The 21,947-nt window shown below is 52.4% G+C and overlaps 1 protein-coding gene across 1 annotated transcript in view; it reads right to left on the reverse strand.

Moving 5' to 3' along the window:
* The window catches only part of LOC102854313 (putative ciliary rootlet coiled-coil protein-like 3 protein-like), a 45,977-nt gene extending 24,467 nt beyond the window's left edge, over positions 1-21,510 (reverse strand). The window contains exons 1-15 of the mRNA XM_006893493.1: positions 21,505-21,510; positions 21,010-21,160; positions 16,627-16,775; positions 14,688-14,794; positions 13,800-13,962; positions 10,368-10,471; positions 9,799-9,996; positions 8,416-8,512; positions 7,790-7,999; positions 7,361-7,548; positions 6,799-6,972; positions 5,952-6,096; positions 5,330-5,476; positions 4,862-5,092; positions 743-936 (exon numbers count right to left, since the gene is read on the reverse strand). Coding sequence (XP_006893555.1) covers positions 743-936; positions 4,862-5,092; positions 5,330-5,476; positions 5,952-6,096; positions 6,799-6,972; positions 7,361-7,548; positions 7,790-7,999; positions 8,416-8,512; positions 9,799-9,996; positions 10,368-10,471; positions 13,800-13,962; positions 14,688-14,794; positions 16,627-16,775; positions 21,010-21,160; positions 21,505-21,510 — 2,264 coding nt within the window. The remainder of the gene's footprint in view (positions 1-742; positions 937-4,861; positions 5,093-5,329; positions 5,477-5,951; positions 6,097-6,798; positions 6,973-7,360; positions 7,549-7,789; positions 8,000-8,415; positions 8,513-9,798; positions 9,997-10,367; positions 10,472-13,799; positions 13,963-14,687; positions 14,795-16,626; positions 16,776-21,009; positions 21,161-21,504) is intronic.
* Positions 21,511-21,947: the final 437 nt, after the last annotated feature.

Raw genomic sequence — 21,947 nt, forward strand, 5'->3', positions numbered from 1 at the left:
TGGGGGGAACCTAAGAAAAGAGGAGATAAATAATTTATACTGCATTGAAACACACGAGGGAGAGATCTGTTTAAAAAGAATATATGTTTAGGCATTATTTTAAAGAAAAGAGTCCAGGATAGGAGCTGCATAGTTAAGTGGACTGAGGAGGAGGAATTGTATAACAACGAAAGATTTTTTTTTTTCCTTTTCAAAGAGATAAGTGACCTAGGGGGAGGGGTGTGCAGGGAGGAAAATATGCAACAATGTATAAATGGAAATCTAAAATATCTGTACACTTTCATTAAAATTTCAATTAAAAAAACACAATAAAACAAAAAAGACTATATGATTAGGCATTATATGTATGACAATAATCTGGAATAAGAGGTGCATTGCAAAGTGGCCTGGCAGAGGAGAAATGGAGGGGGAGGGAGGAAATTGTGCAACAATGAATGAATGAAAATCCAACTTTTCTGTAAACTTATGTTAAAATCACAATAAAATAAAGTATATGTAAAAAATAAGAATTAGGGTACAGTTGAGCCCTAGAGCACTGTGTGAGTGTTGATAAGGGTCTTGACCACACCCTCCAGGAGGCATACCAAGGCTCCCAGAGGATTTAACTCTACTCAAAGGCACAGCCCTTTTTCCATGCACGGACACACTTGCTCAACTCTCAGACACATATAACCTGGCCCTGCTATGCTGCAGGTTCTCCAAGGGCCAGGTTTCAGAGCCCTGATCCTAGGCCCAGGGGTACCTGAGGTCAGCTGCCTCTTTGGCTGTGAGCTGGCTGTGCCTCTCCAGGACTTCCTGCTTGGCCAGCAGCTGGGCCAGCTCTTCAGACAAAGCCTCTTTCTCCCTCAGGGCTTCCTGCAGGCTGTTCATTTGGGCTTCCTGGTCCTGAAAGCTCTGTGCCAGCTGCTCCTCCAGGGCTTGTTTCCGGCATGTGACCTGTGGGAGGAGAAAAGAGGGGCAGCAGACAATGAGAGTGAGTGGGAGGGTGAGAAGGGGCCCGCTGAGGAGAAGGAGGGCTGCTGAACAAAAACAGCTTGGAAGGAAAGTGGGAAGATGATGGACACAGATGACGGGTGCTAGAAACCCTGGACCTCAAGAGGGCACCATGTATTCTCACACTGGAGGTAACATCTACCCCTTTATCCATGATGGACAAGAGTTCAGAGTGAACACACCCAGGAAGGAGTCTTGGCCAATTGAAATGGTAAGTTTTGTTGAGCCAGATGTATCCAAGCAGCAGGACACTGCATGGAAATACCAGTGCAAGGTAATGGAAAACAAGATAGCTCCAGGCCATGTACATGAGCAACGTCCAGATAAAAGACATTATTAACACAGCAGCATGTACGGGCCTCAGAGGCACAAAGGCAGCCCAGACAGGAGGAGCAATGGTCACAGAGAGAGGGGAACACAGAACAATGACCCCACTATTCAATGTCTTTTCACCTCAAAGCACTCCTTCATTTACAAGTGTTATAGAGAAACTGAGAAGCCAGTATTGCGGCCTTCAAAAATTCAACCACCGTCCAGTCTAGTCCAATTCACATCAACCCTCCCCATGTTAGAGTGGAGCTGAGCTTCACAGACCTCCAATGTCTGATCTTTGTGAGCTTGATGACCACATCCTTCTTCGGTGATGCCTCTAGGTGGACTTGCACCTCTTATCTTTCAGTTAGGAGACTGCTCAGGGACTCCCCCTGATGTTTGTACAAAAATTGGAGTTCAGAGCCACCAAAACAGAGATGTCTTGAGGAGCAAACATGCTTAGCTGGTGTTTCAGAAGGGCTTAACCTCATAGTAGATCTGAGTCAGAAACAGTATCTCTCAAAAACTGAAGGTCAAGTTCAAGTAAATGTACGTTTTGTGGATTCTGATAATCATCTCCTACCAGAGCAAGGGAACACTGCATGGTTCAAAATTGGGAAGGTCGTATGCCAGGGATGCATCCTATCTCCATACCTTTTCAACCTATATGCAGAACAGATTATCCGGGAGGCTGGGCTCTATGAGGAGAAATGTGGGGTCAAGATTGGTGGACGATTTATCAACAATCTGTGTTATGCAGATGACACAACCCTGCTTGCTGAAACTGAAGAGGAACTGAAGCACCTGCTGCAGAGGGTCAAGGACTGCAGCCTCCAATATGGATTGAGGCTCAATGTCAAGACAAAGATTCTCACCACTGGACCAATTGGCAGCATCAGGATATATGGTGAAGAGATTGAGATTGTACACAGCTTTAGTTTGCTTGGCTCCACAGTCAACACTCTTGGCACCAGTAGCCAGGAAATTAAAAGGCGCATTGCCATGGGAAAGTCTGCTGTTAGGGACCTCTCCAAAGTACTGAAGAGCAATTGTATCTCTCTGGAGACTAAGGTGCATTTGATACAGGCCATGGTCTTCACAATCACTTGTTATGCATCAGAGAGTTGGACAATGACCAAGGAGGATAGAAGGAGAACTGATGCCTTTGAGCTGTGGTGCTGGAGAAGAGTATTGAGAATACCATAGACTGCTAGGAAAACAAACAGATTTGTCCTGGAAAGGGTTAAACCGGGTGGCTCCTTGGAGGCAAGGATTCTGAGGCTCCGTCTAACATACTTTGGACATGTTGTGAGGAGAGACCGGTCCTTGGAGAGGGACATCATGCTTGGTAGGGTAGAGGGACAGCGCAGGAGAGGAAGGCCCTCTATGAGGTGGATTGATTCAGTGACTGGGATAATTGGGATGGGAGTGTCGGAGACAGTGCAATTGGCACAGGACAGAGCAGAGCTTAGGGCTGTTGTACATAGGGTCGCTATGAGTCGCAGGCGACTCAACGGCACATAACAACAACAACAACAACAACAACCTTCATTGTTTGCCAGAACAGAGATAATTCTCTCTGCATGAAGAGTAGCCTTATGAAGACTCTCAAAATATTAAAAAAATGTAAGTTGCATGACATTTGGCACTTAATTAACATCACCAGGCATATAAAGAATAAAGGTTTTATGACAAAAACACACATGTTAACTGAAAATAGACACAGACCTACAGGTTATTAAAATATTGAAAGTATCAAATATGGACTTCAAAGTAATTGTCAGTACATATCAAGGTGGTAAGAAAGAGCCCAAACAGAAATGTAAAAGTTAGCAATACAATAGCCAAGATTAATAAAGTAATAGGTGGGTTCAAAATAAGATTAGAATATTTGAGAAGATGAATGATCTGGAAGGTAGAAAAAAATACTGTATTTAGACTGCTGTTAAGGACCTTTCCAAAGTACTGAAGAGCAATGGTGTCTCTCTGGAGACCAAGGTGAGTCTGTTACAGGCCGTGGTCTTTGCAATCACTTGTTATGCATCAGAGAGTTGGACAATGACTAAGGAGGATAGAAGGAGAATTGATGACTTTGAGCTGTGGTGCTGGAGAAGAGTATTGAGGGTACCATGGACTGCTAGGAAAACAGATTCATCCTGAAAGGGTCAAACTGGGCGGTTCCTTGGAGGCAAGGATTCTGAGGCTCCATCTAACATACTTTGGACATATTGTGAGGAGAGACCAGTCCTTGGAGAGGGACAACATGCTTGGGAGGTTGGAGGGACAGCTCAGGAGGGGAAGGCCCTCTATGAGGTGGATTGATTCAGTGACTGGGATAATCGGGATGGGTGTATCAGAGATGGTGCAATTGGCACAGGACAGAGCAGAGCTTAGGGCTGTTGTACATAGGGTCGCTATGAGTCGTAAGTGACTCGCCGGCACCTAACAATAACAACAACAACAACAACAACAACAACATTTAGACTGAAGAGAAAAAGGGATAGAAAACTCAGTAATAGACACTAACAAAATCTAAGGGCATGACGATCAAAAGGCAGAGAAGAGAGACGATTTCAAAAGATGACAGCCAAGGATTTCCCAAGCTACAGATGTAAGTTGAGTCATAAATTCTCAAAAGAATAAACACCTGAAAAAGTCACCCCGATATACCATACTAAAGTAACTTTACTACTTTTCAGAATACCAAAGATAAAGAAAAAATATTATTGAAAAAGCAGTTTAAAAAGAAATTCTATCTTTAAATGAGCAACAGTAATACTGACAGCTGTCTTTCTAAGAGCAACAATGAAAGTCGAAGACAATGGAACAACTTCACCAAAATACTAACAAAAGGTAACTATCCTCCTACTCTACTCTCAATCAAAACGTATATAAAAAAAAAACCAAAAAATCCATAAAAGCAGAGCTTTGTGTTTCTGGTAATGTTGAAGACTGCTAAAGACCAAGACACCCACCTAGAGCAACTATCAAAGCCATATGGTGTTGAAAAAAAAATAAAAATCAAATACCTTTGAAGGTATCAGAGAGATTGCAGGTGTGACAGGGGCTATGGGATCTGAGAGGTGCTTTGAGCTGAGACACAGTGTGGGCTCTGCTGGGAAGGAGCTTCAACATAGGGTGACCAAGGCCAGGGTTGGAAAAAGATAACAGCTTTCATTGTATTATCCAGCAAGTCAAGCCTGTCTAAGAAACGAACTACATCAATAGAAAGTTTTGGAACAAATGCTTGAATGTATGAGCAGGTAACCAGCTCAGTAGTCTGGTTGTGGGCAAAGGTAGAGGGGCCGAGATGTGGCAGGAGGCAGCCCGAGTTCTGAGCTCACTGGACCCAAGGCCTGTGGCAGACCTCAGGGCCTGGATACAGACAGAGGCTTCCTGCAAACTCCCATGCTTACCTTCACTACCAGATTCTGAAACCTGTGGGCACTGCTGTCAAATTGAGAGAATTAGCACCACAACTCAGCTAACTCAGGTGCGGGGTCAGGTGATGGCCCTGCCCAGTCTTCCCCTAAGGCCTGGCCCGTGGATGCCTCACCTGGTCCACCTGCTCTTGCAGCTGTGTCCCCTCCTGCCGGAGCTGAGCTGCCTGCTCCTCCAGTTGTACCAGCTGCTCCTCCAGGTGTCTAAAGGCCTGCTGCAGACTTCTGTGCTCAGCCTGCTCCTGCTCCAGCTGCTCCCTGGCCTCTGCCAGCTGCCCCTGTGTGCTGGCCTGCTCCTGCTCCAGTGCCCTCTGCTGCTCCTGCAGGTGATCCCGCTCCTGCTCCAGCTGCCACCGGCAGGATGTGAGTCAGGCAGGAAGGGGGGGACCTTGAGCCTGGATAGGGCCTAGAGACCACCTCATCCCTGGGAGGGTAAGCCTTAGTCCTGGAGTGAAGACCGTGGGGGTGGGTGCAAGGGAGGAGAGGAGGTAGGCCAGGAATAGGACGCTTGCAGCTGGGCTGGTGGAAAGAGGCTCAGGACAGTCCCTGCCCTGTCCACCAGCCCACCTGGGACCTAGGCTCACCTTGAGGACCACGTGGTTCAGGGCGACTTTGTCCTGAGCCAGTCCTTCCATTAGGGTGCCCATCTTGGCTAGTGATTCCCTTTGATCCACACCCTCAGATTTGAGCCGGGCCACTAGCAGTTCCAGATCAGCGTTGCTGGACTCAGCCTGGGGAGGGCAGGGGAAAGAGGTCACCTTTGGAAGTGAGTTCCAGGTTCAAGGATCCTGAAGAGGTATCCTTCAGGCAGACAAAGCCTGAGTGGGGGTTGGTGGGGGCAAGGCGGGAGGGTTTCCACAGTGATCCCCACGAAGGGACAGACTTCAGCCATGCAGATCCAGGCAGGAGGGGACAGAGTGACTGAGGGGACCAGCGGGAGGTGGGAGGGCAGAGGGTTAGTAGCAGCGAGGGATGGGACTGGACGAGGGACAAAGGACTAGAGAGGATAGGACAGGAGGGGCCATGATGACCCTGGGGGCTGGGGGAGGTCTGAAGGTGCAGGCAGGGAGGAGAGAGGATGGGGAGGTGAGGTAGGTTAGGCTGGGCCTTGAGGTGGGACACTGGAGCGCACCTGGGCCAGGGCACTGTGCAGACCCTTACTCTTGCCTTCTGGAGGCCTGGGCACAGTGGGACACTGGGACACACCTGGGCCAGGGCGCTGCGCAGACCCTCGCTTTCAGCCTCCAGCACTTCCTGCCGCAGCTCCACAGTGCTCAGTGCCTCCTGAGCTGACACCAGCTCCTGTCTGAGCCCAGAGACTGTCCCCTCCAGCTGTTCCAGGTGACCATAGCTGAGAGTCAGAGGTGAGAGGGTGTGAAGTCACCACAGGATGACCAAGAAGACCCCAGATCCCATACCTCATTCCTCCTCCCAGGGCAGCAGGGACTTCCTAGAGGTCGAGAGAGGGTGAGCCTGAGAGATGGCACTTAAAAATGCCCTGGGCCTGGGCAGAAGAGACGCTTAGTCAAGACCCCTCCTCTGGGCAGGATGAGGGTTTTCAGGCCCCACACTGAGGATGAGTGTGAGAGTACATTTACCAAAGTTCACAACCGTGTGTATGTGTAATTAAAAATGTGTAATGTGTGATTGGGTGTGTGAGTGAGGAGTGTGAGTATATGCGAACATGTATTTATCCTCACGTGTGGTGCGCAAGTCAGCATGTGTTCACTTACCCGAGTATGAAGACATGGCTGTGACGAGGACGTTTGTGCGTGTATGTGCTCATGAGTGTGTGTGAGGGCACACGTGTGTGTCCCAGCAATGGACAGTCTCTGCACTCTAAGCTTACTGCCCTGGCCCTCAGACCCCTCTCTGGCCCTTGGTCAGTTCATTTGGGGGGCAGAGCATGGGGTCTGGACCCCTTGGCCTCCCGGGTCCTGCACAGTTGACTAACATGGCTTGGGGATGTGGCCCCTGGGTGGGGAGAATACGGAGGCCAGGTGGACAGCCCCAGGCCACATGGTGGATGGGAGGTCGTCCTGGACATGTCTACCTGGAGTCCAGCTCTTGCTGGATCCGCTGCTCCTGCTCTTGGCCCTGCTCCTCGCACAGCCACAGGCGCCTCTGCAGCTCTGTGTTCGCAGCCTCCAGTCTACGCCTTGCTGCAGCTGTGAGGTCCACCTGTGCTCTCAGCTCCTCCACCTCTGCCTCCAGGAGCACCTTTTCCCTGGGGCAGGGCAGCAGTGTAGAAGCATGAGAATCCCCCACCGCCCAAAAGATCTAAGCCTATTGAGCCCAAGGGTGATCAGGGACATGGTCTCCAGGCTCTCCAAGGTCATGGGGCACAGAGCTCAGGGACATAGGGAGCGAACCAGGCAAACTGAGGTGGCGAGCTCGTGTCTCCCCAGGCCTCTGGCCTCCTGGCCACTCCTTTGGTGGCCTTGCAGGAGCCCACAGCACTCTCAAGGCCAGCTCGGCTTCAGGCACAGCAAGTTAGGGAAGAGTCCAGCAGGCTTTAGGACTGTGAGCCTGGCCAGTATCTGGGACAAGTGTCAGGTTTAGCCCAGGTGGGTCAGGTGAGTGGTCCTGTCTGCCCAGCCCACCCCGCCCTTCACCTCCCCAGGCGCTCAGCTGATGCCCTGCAGTTCTGGGCCTCCCGGCTGTGAGTGTCCAGCTGCTCTCGGAGGGCCTCGTGGTCCTGGGCCTGTTCCTGCAAGGCCTGGAGCTCCTGCTCCCATTCAGACAGCTGCTTCTGGAGCCTGGCCGCCACTGCCTGGGAGGCCTCCAGCTGCAAGTGCAACTCCTGTGGGGTGCGGGCAGGGGTAGCATGAGGCTGGCCAGGGATCCTGATGCCCTACCATGGCACCCTTTTGCTGCAGCTTTTCCCCAGTACCTGGGCTCAGTGGATATCTCCCTGGGACCTGGGCTCACTGTGAGTTCCCCTGGGACCTCGACTGAGGTGGCCTCTCCTCAGGATGTGGGTTCAGGCAGCCCCTGGGGGCCTTGCGTGGCTTGGCCTTGGGTCTGCAGGCTGTGGCACCCACCTGCTCCCGTCGCCACCTTCTCTCGATGGCTGTCCTCACAGCTTGCAGCACAGGTTCTAGCGTGCCCAGTGAGTGAGCCTTGGGTGGAGACAGTCCCCAAGGCCGGGGGGATGCAGTGTGGAGGGGGCTCCTTGATCTGCCCAGTGCCACATAGCCTTCTGGGCTGCTGCTCCGTGCCAGCTCTGGACATCCCAAGTCTGCCTGGGCCACCTTCAGGGCACAGAGAAAAGAACAGAGGGCAAAGTCGGATGGGGCAGTGACTAAGTGAGACCTTCCAGCCAGAGCCAAGGGCCTCAAGACCTTTGGGCATCTTTTACTGATGGTGACAGGATCCCAGTGGCTGAACACCAGGCCATGAAGACCTGTTACTGCCCCTCTACAAGCCCTGGTTCTTTCACCCCTCCCTTTGAAATCACCTCAAGTCTCAGAGTCTGGAGAGTGGGGCACCTTGGTGGTGCTGTCCAGCACATGCTGAGGGGTGTCCACTTGGTCCCTCAGCTCACCCACCACTGGTGGCCACCCCCTCACTAGGAATCCTGCAGCCAGGAGATTCCTCAGTAGATGGGATTGGGTTAGAGTAGGGGTGGAGGTTGGGGTTGGGGTTAGGGAAGCCCTGGCCCACATACCAATCTCTGCACCTCTGCTGTGAGGGCTTGGATGGCCCCCTCCCTCTTGGCATCCTGCTGCGTGAGCTGCTCCACTCTCAAGGTCTGTTCTGAGAGTCTGGAGATGTCAGTGGATGGCAAGGGGTCAGCAGAGTGCCGAGCCCATCGGGGTACATTGCTGTGTCATGCCGGTCAGCCGTCCTCTACACCCCTGCCCAGATGGCCTCTGTCCTAGTCTGGTCAGACACCTTCCCTGCTGCAGAACCTTTCAGGAACAAAACGCTGACGGAGTCCCACGCTCAAGGCCCCCATGGCCCTGCCGCGAAGCTCCCACCTCATTGATGGTGGCCCAGGGCACAGCAGATAGGATACTAGACCCCACAGCTGCCTCTGCTGGTCCCTCACCTTCTGTCTGACACACTGAATGAACCTCATTGCCCAGGTTTTTTTTCTTCTCTAGGGTCCCCAGATCCCACTGTGACCCAGAGTCTTCTGTCAGGTGCATGGAGCCACTGGGCACTTGCCTGGTCCTCACAGCCCTCCTCTGGGGATGGGTGCATGTTACACAGTAGGCATGGGGTGTTAGCATGAGGCCAGTAGGATCTGGGGGCTGTGGCTGAGCCAGCCGTGAAGCCCCAGGTGACACTGCAGCCTCAGCCGTAGCCAGGGAGCCTACAGCCCTGACCATTGTGTGCAGGGTCTGTAGCTCATGCCCGTGATGGGGCCACTGCCCACTCTCAGCTCCCTAACTGACTGGCCTTAAGAAAGACTCAGCCTACCCATTGCCACCGAGTCCATCTCACAGGACTCTAGGACCAACAGAACTGTTCCACATGGTTCCCAAGGTGAAAGCTCTACCATTCTTCAGTGGATCAGCCAATGGGCTTGAACCACCAACCATTCAGTTATTAACCAAGTGCTTTAACCATGTCCCACTCGAGTTCCATTAAGACAGCAAGGGCACCTGGAAACATTCCTGTTTTGCAACCTGGAAATTCTTTTCTGGGACCAAGCATGTGCTCACTATTGTGTCTGGAAAATCCAGCACAGCCCAGCCTGCAGCCAGCAAGTCCCTGTGACCTGCAGCTCCTCCATCGTGGTCTGGAGGCTGGAGTCTTTACGGGAGGACACGACTCACCTCGTTCATGTGGAGTGATGGTGGATTTGAACTGCTGGCCTTCCAGTTAGAAACCCCCTTATGTTAGGGACCCTAACTTTTCACCCCCAGGGATTGTCATGTCACAAGGAAAATGAAGGTGAGCCATTTGCTGTGTCATGAGATGTCCGTTTGCTGGCTGAAGTTGGAAAGGGTCCCCAGAGGTGACGTGGATGCAATGGATATGGTGGGCCCAGCAGATAGGGAGGAGGGGCACCACACTTGTCCCAGCTATGGGGGGGACCCACCTGGCCTGCAGGGCCACCTTCTCAGCATCCCAGCAGCCCTGCAGTGCCAGCATCTCCCGAACCTTGTCCTGAAGCTGCTGCTCCAGGCTGCTGGCTGAAGCATGACCTGACAGCTGCAGGTTAGAGTCCAGGTTCAGGCAGGCCGTGTGCAGCCGCCGAGCCGTCCTGGTCACGTCTGCCCGCATATCTGTCAGAGCCCTGGGGAAACGGAGTCTCATTCAAAGCTGAGGCTGGGCATCACGGATGCCAGGATGGACTCGAAGCCAAATGAGGAGACACCATCCCACTCGTCAGTCCTGCTCCTGCCCTGCTGCATGGGGACCCTCAACCTCAGGGGGACCCCACATGGCCCTGGTCCCTGATGGCCTTTGCTGTAGTCTTCCCATCCTTACTGCCTACACATACCTGGCTCTGCCCTTTACCTTCTTACCCAAGGCCTCCTCCCTCTTCTACGATGCCCACTGACCTGGGGCAGGATTGCTGGGGTGGGAGGAACCTTTCCCTCTGTCACACCCACTGGGACTCTTCCTCCTTTGTCACCTTCCCTCAGGCAGGTGCCTGGCACTCACCTCTCAGTGGTGACTCGGAGATCTGCCAGGTGTGCCTGGAGCGTGGTGGCCTGTTTCTGCAGGAGTAATAGTTTCTGGGACTCCCTAGGGTATGTCCTCCTGGCCTGGACAGCAAATAGTGTCCACTTCAGATTAGAGTCCTAGGCACTACAAGTTATTGAGCCCTGCACACCCTTTCTTGTGCCTGCCCAGGTCTCTTCCAGCCTCCAAGCTGGGCAGGCTCCCTGAGCTGCTACCAAGGCCCTGCACCACCCACCAGCTGTCCTCCTCCCCTACCTCACCCCACTACCTTAGTTCCCCACACTAAACCTCAGCAACGTTGCAGCCCAGGAGAGAACTCCCATCTCTCAGGGGCCACACAGCACCTGTGTACTAGCAGAGGTCACATGGAGTGGGTGCTGATGCAGTGCTCACAAGCTATTATCCCCCCAGTCCTGGGGCCTCCTCTGCTGGTCTCTTCACTGTGACACGAGACACTCTGCTCTACAGCCGGGAAGGAAGTCCCTCTGTGCAGTAATCAGAGAGGTTTCTCTGAGTCTAGACATGCTGGGTGAGTGTTCAGGTGTGGAGATTTGCAGGTGCTGAGGGGAGCTTGGAGTTTTCATCATTCAGAGCCCTCAGTGTACCAGGACAGATAGGGGCTGTCCATGGACACAAGGCAGAGAGGAGTAGGGTGGTGATGGAGATGGGAGCTTCCCACAGAGACAAGGCAGAGTAGACCGGGACAGTGATGGAGGCATGGAGGTCCTGCTGAGCTGAGCTCATGAAGCCAGCAGGTGGGACACCAAGGGTATCCATCCTTGTAGAGAACTAAGCTATATCCCAGAAGGATTGATCCTGAGTCTCCACACCCCCTGCCTGTCCACTGCACCCCAGTGTCTCCAGCACATTCACCTCCAAAGACCCCACAGGTGTCCACACTCAGTGCTCTCCCCCTCCTCCCACCCTCTCCGGGGTGGTGCCAGGCCTACTTCCTCCAGGGGCCCTCCTGTGGCTCTTCAGGAAGACCTTATTTTTCAGGACTCATGTGACTACCTCTGTGCTGATCCCATCCCTCCACAGCCAGCCCCCACCACTGACTCCCTTCCTTAGGGTGTTTGCCTTCTGTCTGTGCCCAGGCTTCTACAAACTCTCAAGCTGTGCTCCTACTGTAAGCCCCATCGTGACGTCCAAGAAGCACGTGGTAATATGAGGACCAAATGTCTGAACTGACCTGCACAAGGAGAAGAGCAAGTTGGGAGAAACTGCCCACACGAGGGAGCTCTGCTGGCTCACACCGCAGGGGCTCCGAGTGAGAGAGATGGGCAGCTCCTTCCACGTGATTTACAGCCTCTGGGAAACATGCTGCACCATCACTTACAAGTCGGTTCCAACTCAGTGACAGGCTGCTCTGGAGGTTTTTGAGACTGTTCTCAGTAACCTCTCAAATCCAAAGATGGGGTGATGAGACATAAGGACACTCAGACCTGGAACGGGTGAAGTCAAGGCTCAAGGGAAACTTTGGCAACTTCTTGACAAACTGCAAACTGGACATGCAAACCCCCGCCATCCCCCGCCCCACTCAAAAACAAAAACAAAACTGCCTGCCTCATTGAAACTGAGCAGAAGGGCAAAAAGAAAAACAATTTTCTCTGTGGATTTGTAATCACAAGTTCACCATCATGCAGTTGTAACCGCATTTCACACAATCTGGGTGTTCTCTGAGCACTCTGGAAAAATCTGGAACTAGACTTGTGGGTGGCCCCAGGGACTGGTAGAGCAACCTGGCACCTGTCAGAAGCAAGAGAAAATCCTTTCTGGAAGATTCCACATTCATTCCAGCTTTCAAAGCAGTTTCTTCACAAAGTTCCAAGGAACTTTCAGCTCCTGACTTAAAATTCCCCGGAGACACAAGAAGACATGGCACTGAGTTCGAGTGCAGCAGGACCGAAAGCGTCAGACCCTGGAGTCGTCACACACAGGACGCTGGACCACCAAGTAGCTTAAAAAGGTGCTTCAGCAACACAGATTTGAGGATATGCATAGAGTTGGACATTTGGAAAGAAATAAAACAGAACTCTCATTGACTAAAGCTGTATTTGGGATTTAAACTTAGTTATACGTGTAACAGAGATCAGACACCAGAAGAGAAAACCAATGAAAAGGAATTAAGTTTGAAAACAAATTAGAATATAGTTTAGAGTGACAAAAAGAAACAAACACAGCAGGTTAGAGGTAGGGAGGACAGCATAAGAATGGCCAACATACGTCTAATTGGAGTGCAGACAGATTCAGAGACAGCAGCCTCTTCCTGGAAACAGTGAGAGGGAGGCTTCAGAAGCCCAGTGGGTCCTAAAGAGAGTGAGGTAACGAGAGCGTGGCCACACTCTAGGTGGAAGGCCAGAGCAGGACAGGAGCAAGTCACCCTGGCGAGGGTCAGAACCGAGACATGGGGCTGCAGGCTTCTCAGCAACAGCAGAGGGCCAGCTCAGGGGCCATGAGAGAACAAGTGCCAGCCAGCGAGGACACATGCCAAGGACAAGGGTGAGATAATGAACCATGTGGACACTGATTGGACGTGGGGTCCTCTCCTTGTCACATATCATTAGTCCAATTGTGTCAAGATGACCTGACACCACCCCTGGGCCGTAACCTACCACAAATATCTCCCGGCCGCTGCCCAAAGTCCCCTGTGAGAGGTTAATTCTCACGTCCCAGTTGTCTATGGTCTTCCCTGTCCTCAAAGGGTGGTGGGGCTACTCTACCACAGCAGGAAGCCACAACAGCTGCAGGAGATGGGTGTGGGGGCTGAGCCCCTCCCACATGACACTTTTGCCTCAGGACACCCCCTGGGCCCAGGTTGGCCTGGGCTGCTGCCTGTGACTCTTTTGGGGGTGCTTATGGGGGTAGCTCTTTGTAGGATACAGCATCAGGTGTGGCCAGGTGACCACCACCTGGGCCCTTTCTCACTTTCCACATCTGCAGAGGCCACAGGGGCCGGAAGGACTAGCTGTCCAGATACCCTTTAATGAAGGTCCAGGGGCTGACCCCAGAGCACTGTGCCTTGACCCTGCTAGCCTAGGGTCTCAGGAAGTGTGGTCCAGAAGACTGGTCCTGGCCGGGGCTCTGGGTGACCGTGAGTCTTCTCCAAGGGGCTCCAATTCTTCGGTCTGTCCCTATCTGCCCAAGGACCACCTTCCCTAAGCATCAAAGATGATTGCCGCAGAACTACGCCTGGCCCCTATGTCACGTCCTAGGTCCCGTCCACTTCTCCCATTGACCTCTCTCTGAAGAGGGTGGGGATCCAGGGGTCGATTGTCCTTCCACAGATTGCTGCAGCTCGCTGGCTGTGCTGTGCCCCTGGCCCCACCCTGGGGAGAAGCTTCTGAAGACAACCCCCCTCCCCTCATCGAGCAAGGCCCTGCTGCGAGTGTGTGCAGTGGGCGCGATCACCTCTCTGTTGGGCCGCCATGCCTCCCGGAGGTGCAACTCGGCCCTCAGGCGCAGGGCACTGCCTGCCGTCCTGGCCAGCTCCTCCGCCAGCGTGTCATTGGCCTTCTTCATGTGCTCCAGCTGTCCACGCAGGAGTGTGTTCACCTGTGTCAGACCGGTGCTCCTGGACAGGACAGATTGTGGCAGCAGGGCAGTGGGCAGGTGGACACCACAGGCAAGCCTCAGCCCAAGCCTGGAGTTAGTTCTGGGAGGACTGTGGCTGAAGCATTTGACGGCTAACCCAAAGCTGGACTGTTTGAAGCCAGCAGTCACTCTGCGAGGGAGCTCTGGTGGCCAAGTAGCAAGAAGCTGCCCTATAGCCCCAAAGGCATGCAGTTCGGATCCACTAACTGCTCCATGAGAGAAGGCTGAGTAACCTTCTCACACGTAATTTACTACCTCTGCAACCCCGCAGGAGGGTCAACTGTGGGTCAGTTCTGACTGGACGGCACCTCCCATCAATAGCCATTCTTTGGGCAGTAGATGTGGCTGCCTGCCTCCTCGGAAACTCTGCTCCACCCTGCAGTGTTCTCAGGTGTCCAGTCCACTTGAAGGTAGTGGCTTGGAGTTGTGAGCAGTAGTGCCTGGTCAGCCCAGCTCCAGGCTCAGCAGCGCCCACCTGCAATGACCTTGTTGGCTGCCACCAAGGCAGGACAAGGTTCTCCTGACAACCCTTTGTCAGACCCAGCTGTCTGGCCCCTCCAGCCCCACCCAGCTGTGGTGACCAGAGATTCTAGGGGAGAACAGTGAAGCCAGGTGTGACTGCTGGGCTGTCACTGAGGGCCCTGTGCAGAGGGCAGATAGCCCTGCACAGGGATCCTGGCCTCAGGGCTTCTTCACCCGCCTCACCTCTGCTCGGCGGCCTCCAGCCGGCCCAGGACCTCCTCGAGGTCCATGCTGTGCTCCAGCTCCGACCTTTGCAGCCGAGCCTTGGTCATCTCCAGCCGGGCCTGCAGCTGAAGAAGGTATGAGCCCACAGGGCTGAGGTGGACATGCTCTGGGCCTCCTGCACACAGCACTGGGCTGCCTGTGTGTCAGTTCAGGCCATAGGATAGCAGAAATGGCCGAGGGACACTGGGCTGAGCCAGGAGGAGGGAGGGACTGCTGTTAGGGTACAGCCAGCTGAGTATTCCAGGCAGGTAGCCCCAGAAGTGGCTCATGGACCTCACAAGTGGGCGAACTGCAGGCTGTGGAGGGGCAGGTCTAGACCCCAAGCCCCCTCAGCGGTGTGATGGAGGTGGGGTGTCATGAATCACAGGGCTCTGGAACCACAGGACTTCCCTACAAGGAGGCTGCAGGGGCTGGCTGGAGAGACCTGGTCCTGGGCACAGCTCCGTGGTCTTGAGGGACCATGTCAGCTGCAGCCAAGGTCCTGGGGACCAGGGCAGAACCCCTCTCTGGGTTGCAGCTTTTTTATGTAGACCCTCACAGTGCTGGGCAGTAAGCTTCCACCTCCTTCCTCCATAGTTCAGGGGTGGGTCTACTCTCACCTTCACTGGACTGCCTCCCCCTCAGGGAGCGGGACCCCTGGGTCTGCACAGAGGGCAGAGCTGGTGCTGGCCAGCCTTGGGGGTTTGTGTTTCAAGGTCTTGTAAAACCTCAGGCCTGACCAGGAGGAGCCAGAGATCAGAATGTGGAAGGCATACCCTCTGCCTGTCGGCCTCACCTAATTTTTTCCCAGAACTTGCCTTCCTGGGGTGCCCTGTCTCCTTCCAGATGGGGTGGACGGAGGCAGAGGGGTACCTGCATGCCCTGGCTGGGGTATGAGCCAGCGTACTGCAGTGGAGCAAGGTTGACAGGATCGGCACATACAGGCTGGGTGGGTTCAGAGAATGAGTAGGGCACTGTATGGAGTTAGCTTGTGAACAGACCCCAGGTACTCCCCACAGTATGAGGGGGAGGGACCCTGAGTGAGGACTCTCTGACCCCTATTAGATGGGGTCCTCCTGTGGTGCTTATGGAGACTGATTGGCTCAGGCCCGGCCATAGCAGTGACAGCATAGGCCTTGTCCCTAAGCCTGTTTCCTCATCTGGAAAATGGGCCTGCAAACCTGCCACTCAGAAGGCAGGTGGCCTCCAAAGGAAGCATAGGGGAATGTGGGTCAGGCCCCTCCTCCATGCTCGCCACTGACCTGGTCCCTGGCTGACACAGTGAAGAAGTTATGGTCTAACCACATTCTCTACTTTTCTGCCTCAGTTTCCCTGACCACACTTTAAGATCAAATAGAGTTCCGGCTGCTGCCTCCTGACATGTGGATGGCACTAAAGTCTCCCAGGGATGTACCAGGACAGGGTGTAAGCCCTTGGTCCTTCAGTCTCAGATGAGAGCTAGGGGAGTCTATTTCTCCCAGAATAGAGCCGCTTCCCCCCTGTTGGACCCCCCGCCTTCAGTGGGGTGGACACTGCTCGACACTGGGCTTGGCACTAGCACTGAGCGGCCCACAGGGCTCCCAGCTACTTTGGCGCTGAGTTGGGTGGGGGACAACAAAGACCTGAAGGAGCCTTTCACTTGACCTTCCACACTGGCCCTCAGTTGCCCTGCCTGCAGCCCCAGGGCTTGGGGATCCTGATGGTGGACACATTGCGAGTTGGACTTCTATATGAAAGGTTGCCAGGTCAAACCCATCAGGCAACCAAAATGAGAAAGCTGATTATGCTGAAAGATTTGCAGCCTTGACCAACAGAGGGTCATCAAGAGCCAGGATTGACTCAATGGCCAAGGCTCCTGCTTGTGCCCAGAGGTGCCTCCCCATCCTGCGTGCCGGCCCCAGGCCATCCTCACACTCACCTTCTTGCTGACTGCGTGGTGCCTGCTGGTCAGCTCTTCCCTCTCTGTGCCCGCTTGGGCCAGCAGCCCCTCCAGCCGGGTCAACTCCTCCAGCAGAAGCTCGTTCTCCTCCTGCACACGGGTCCCAGGGGTAGGGAGCTCTGGCACTCCTGCAGGCAGGGTGTCCTGGGTCAGCGGGTGCCGGCAGGGTGCCCTGGGTCAGCGGGTGCCGGCAGGGTCAGAGTCTGGCCCCCAGCCATGGAACCTGCCCCCTGCTGGGAGGTGGACTGCCATCCGCTCTCACTCTCTGGGTAGGCTGACCATTTAGACTGGGAAACCCTAGGATGCCAGGGTGGGGGGCACCTTGATGCACTGGGCTTGACTTCTGCCAGGGGACGTCTATGGCTCCTCTATCTGTCAGTGTCCTTAGACCTCAGAGGTGCTCTGGTGGCACTGTGCTTAAGGCTGCTAACCAAAAGCTGGCAGGTGAGAATCCTACAGTGTCTCCACAGGAAGGCTTCCGTGAAGGTCGATGCTTGGTGCCCCGGGTTGGTTCTGACTCGTAGCAGCTCTATACACAGCAGATCTAAACGTGGTCCAATACTTGGCAGGTCTCACAATCTCTGTTGTGCTCAAGTCCAGTGTGGCAGCCACGGCATCAATCCATCTTGTTGAGGGTCTTCCTCTCCCCCTCTGCATCTCCACCTTCCAAGCCTGATGCCCTTTCCCACAGCCTGGCCCCTCCTACCAACATGACCGAAGTGCACGAGATGAAATGTTACCTCCTCGCCTATAAAGCATCCTGGTTGCACTTCTCCAAGCTGGATTTCTTAGTTCTCTACAGTCCATAGAAAAGTCAGCACTCTTCACCAACACCACGATTTGGAGGCATCGTTTCTTCTGCTTTAGTCTTCCTTATTCGCTGTTCAACCTTCAGCTGCACGGAAAGCAATTGAATACCATGACTTAGATGAGGCGCACCGTGGTGTTTAAACCGATATCTTTGCTCCTCAACACTTTAAAGAGGCCCATAACAACAGATTTCCCCGATGCAACAAGCCTTTTGATTTCTTGACTGCCGTTACCACAGGTGCTGATTGTAGATCTAAGTAAAATGAAATTGTCGACAACTTCAACCTTTATCTCTCATGAACTGGCCTGTTTGTCCAGTGTTTTATTGCTGTTAAGGTATAGTCCACACTGGAGGCTGTAGTCCTTAATCTTCTGTTCTGTAGTACATGCTTTGAGTCTTTGCTTTCTGCAAGCAAGGTGGTATTACCTGCATAAGGCAGCTTGTAGATGAGTCCTTCTCCAATCCTGACGTCATGTTCTTCTGCATTTAGTCCAGCTTCTCAACTTTCTGCTGTACATATTGAATATGTATGGAGAAAGGATATAGTCCTGATGCCCTTTATTTTAAATAAAATTTTTATTTTATATTGGTTTGGTTCAAAGTTCGTATACATTGTTGTTTTTCACACCAGATCGTTCCCACTTCCTTGACCCAACCCATCCTCCACCCATCAAATTGCGAGACTCTATGATCACCCCCCCCCCAATGCCCTTCTTGGTTTTTTATTGAGATTTTAATGAAAGTTTATAGAGAACTTGGATTTCCATTCATTCGTTGTTGCACATTTCCCTCCCTCCCCACCCTCCAGTTCTTTCGTTGTTGTACAGTCCCTCCCTCTCCCCTACCACTTTACTATGCAGCTCTTATTCTGGACTCTTGTCATGCCAATAATACCTACTCATATGTTCCTTTTATACAGTCCTCTCCTTCATCTGTTTCAGTGTCGTGTACATTATTTATCTCCTCTTTTCTTCGTTTCCCCCCAACCCTCATGTCAGTCCTGTTTTATAACAGTGGCATTATGCAGTATTTGCCTTTTTGTGACTGAGATATTTCACTCAGCATAATGTCCTCCATGGTCACCCATTTGTATAATATTTTATGAGTTCTTTGTTTTTCAGTGCTCTATAACATTCCATTGTGTGAATATACCAAAGCTTCTCTATCCATTCGTTTGTTGATGGACACTTGGGATATTTTCGACTCTGCTATTGTGAACAAAACAGCAATAAACATGGTTGTGCATATATCTGCTTGGATGTCAGTTATGGTCTCTTTGGGGTATATTCCCAGTAGTGGAGTTGCTGGATCAAATGGTATTTCTATTTGCATCTTTTTGAGAAAGCACCACACCACCTTTCACAGTGTTTTCACCACTTTACATTCCCACCAACAGTGAATAAAGGTTCCAGTTTCTCCACAACCTCGCCAACATTTGTAGTTTGCTGCTCTGTTGAATTTTGCTGTTCTTACTGGGGAGAGATGATATCTCATAGTTGTTTTGATTTGCATCTCTCTTAGAGCTAGGGATTTTGAATATTTCTTCATGTGTTTGCTCGCCATCTGAATGTCTTCTTTGGTGAAGTGTCTGTTCATATCCTGTGTCCGTTTTGTGACTGAGTTATTTACCTTTATCTTGTTGTGGTGCTTGAGTATTTTATAAACTCTAGATATAAGTCCCTTATCAGACATGTCATTACCAAATACTTTTTCCCAGTTTGTGGCTTTGCTTTTCACCCTGTAGGAGAAGTTTTTGGATGTGCATAGAGATTTGATTCTTAGAAGTTCCCATTCATCTATTTTATCCTCTCCTGGTTGTAGGTTTTTCAGAAAACTTGGAAGACTGTTTCTTACTGGGGTGAGATGATATCTCATAGTTGTTCTAATTTGCATCTCTCTTAGAGCTAGGCATTTTGAACATTCATGCATTGTTTGCCACTTGATGCCCTTCTTAAACTTGTTCAGTGCCAATCAATTCTTTTTGGTACAGTGGTTCTGTGTATAACTCCCATCTTCTTTTGATAATTTGCCCATATAATCCTTCACTATTGTAATGTGAGGTTTGAATTTTTTTTCCTTGAGTTTTTTCAGCTTGAGAAATGGTGGGCATGCTTTTTGTTTAATTTTTATACTTTAAGTCTTTGCATATTTCATTATTTTACTTTGCTTTGTCTTCTTCAACTGTCTTTTGGAATCACCTCTTCATCTCTCTTGTGCCATTTCTTCCTTTCACTTTGGCTTCTCTACGTTTAAGAGCCAGTTTCAGAGTCTCTTCCGACTGTAAGTCCGGTCTTCTCTCTTTTCTTGTCGTTACAATGACCTTTTTCTTTTTTCACAGATGATGCCCTTGATGTCTTCCTCAGATCACCTGGTGTTCTGTCACTTATGCTCAAGGTATCACATCTAGTCTTGAGATGGCTTTGACATTGAGGTAGGATAAACCCAAGGTTGCATTTTGGTTCTAAAAGGCATGTTCCATTTCAATTTGCTTCCGTTTCAGTTTAGACTTGCTCTGAGGGATGGATGACCATAAAAGTTACAGCCCTGGATGCTCACTGCACGCTTCTGCCCTCAGTGGTTTGTGTGTGTGTGTTTTTTTTTAACCCAAATGCACACCTGTGTCCAGGCTCTGTCCTGCATCAATTACCTACTGCAGGTGCCCACCCGGACACAGAGTGTCCCCTCATGAGGCTGGGACGTCAGGGTTTCAGAGTGCCCACCCGGACACAGAGAACCCCTCATGAGGCTGGGACGTCAGGGTTTCGGGGTGCCCACCTTAATCCGGTAGTTACTTTTCTACATATGCGGTGGCATTTGTTTTTCCTTCACACAGCAAGCAGCGGGGTCCTTTAGAAGCTGGGAGAACCCTCTCTGTCATAAAGCAGGCCCAAGGACCCCATGGGTGTGGGTATGACACAGGTTTCCAGCGTGAACTGCCCAGGTAGCCACATAACAGGGCCTGAGCCCAAGTCCAGGTGCCAGGGAAGAGAGGTGAGGGTTAGGATGTTTCTTCAGGCGTGCCTGCAGTACTGAGCGGGCACAGCACCCCAAAAGCCGGTGTGCCCAAGGAGCACCCTGAAAGATTCTCACTCACCTACGGGAGTACTGGTGGCCTGTTGGTACTGATTGCCTTTGATTCAAGCATGACTCATAGTGACCCTATGACCCAAGGCCTGAAGCCCCTCTACAACTATCGACATTTATCAAAGTTCATAGAGTTTCCAGAGGCATGTTGTTTAGGAAGTGGATGCTACTCCTATTTCTAACTGGTGGCCTAGTGGTAAGGAAATGTGCTGCCAACACAAAGGCGTAAGGTTTGAAACCAGCTGTTCCATGGGAGAAAGATGGGCAATCTCCTCCTGTGCAAACCCGCTGGAGGGTCATCTATGGCTTGGTTCTGACTCAACAGGACAGGACAACAGTGTAATTCCAGGAGACAGGAAGAAGGGCAGCCTGGTGACTGCCTGAGGCAGACACAGAAGCAGCCTGACGCAGGGACCACCCCTCAGTGCTCCTCTGTGGCAGTCCCAGGCAGGGCGGGGGACCCTCACCTTCAGACGGCTCCTCTCCCAGATTGCTGGTCACAATCTCTCGGATGCGGGCAGGGACTGGAGTGGCTGATGCTTGCTGGCCTTCCCCTGACACTGTCAGCATCCGGTCCTCTCTGCTGGCTGTGGGACCTAGGACCGCGGCCTCAAGTCTCTGAAATACAGCAATCAGGAGAAACTGGGGCTGGTGCCCTGGACAACTGCCCATTACTCCCTGTAGGACCTGCACTGGCATCTGACAGCATCACCAGCCTCCTGGGTAGCCAAGGACTCTGCAGAGGATGCTACCCAGGGCTCTGAGCCTCTCCAGTGGGCTGCTCTGAGGAGTGAGTTCAGGGGATTGGGCTGGGGAACACTGGCCTGGGCTGGCCAGTCCTCTGGCCCTGTCTGTCCCCTGGGGGTCAGTGCCCTCCTCTCAGGAATGTGCTGTTCACAGGTGCTAAATCCAGGCCAAGGCTCGCAAGTAACTGCAGGTAGAGCTGTGATGTGATCACGTACCCCCATGTGGCTGGTCCTGGGGGGTGGATTAAGGCAGCATAGGGTACCCAGCTCCGCACCTAGACCCTCACTTCCCCCACAGGAACAGCAGGTGTCCCAGCTTGTTTGCACTGTGAGGGAGCAGGTGGGACAGGGAGTGCCCTAGAGATGACGCTGGGGAGAGGCAGGGCCTCAGGAGGGGGGAGGGTAAAGGTGGCCTCAACGGCTAGCTCCCTACACTGGGACTTGGTGGGGTGAGTGTGGGCGTCCCTGCAGACAGTTGTGTGGGAAGATCAGTGGGGGACAGGTTGGGCACCCCTTTTCAAGCCTGGCTCCTGCTAGCACCCTAATCTGGTCAGCTCCTGATTTGCTCATGTTCTAGGGAGAGGTCTGGGTAGGTCTGGAAGTGAGCGGGAGGTTTGGGGGTCTCGGGAGCCCCCAAACCTATCTAGAAAGGGTATCAT

Source organism: Elephantulus edwardii, unplaced genomic scaffold, assembly GCF_000299155.1.
Source record: "Elephantulus edwardii isolate Elephantulus edwardi_28Jun2011 unplaced genomic scaffold, EleEdw1.0 scaffold00127, whole genome shotgun sequence".
NCBI classification, from domain to species: domain Eukaryota; kingdom Metazoa; phylum Chordata; class Mammalia; order Macroscelidea; family Macroscelididae; genus Elephantulus; species Elephantulus edwardii.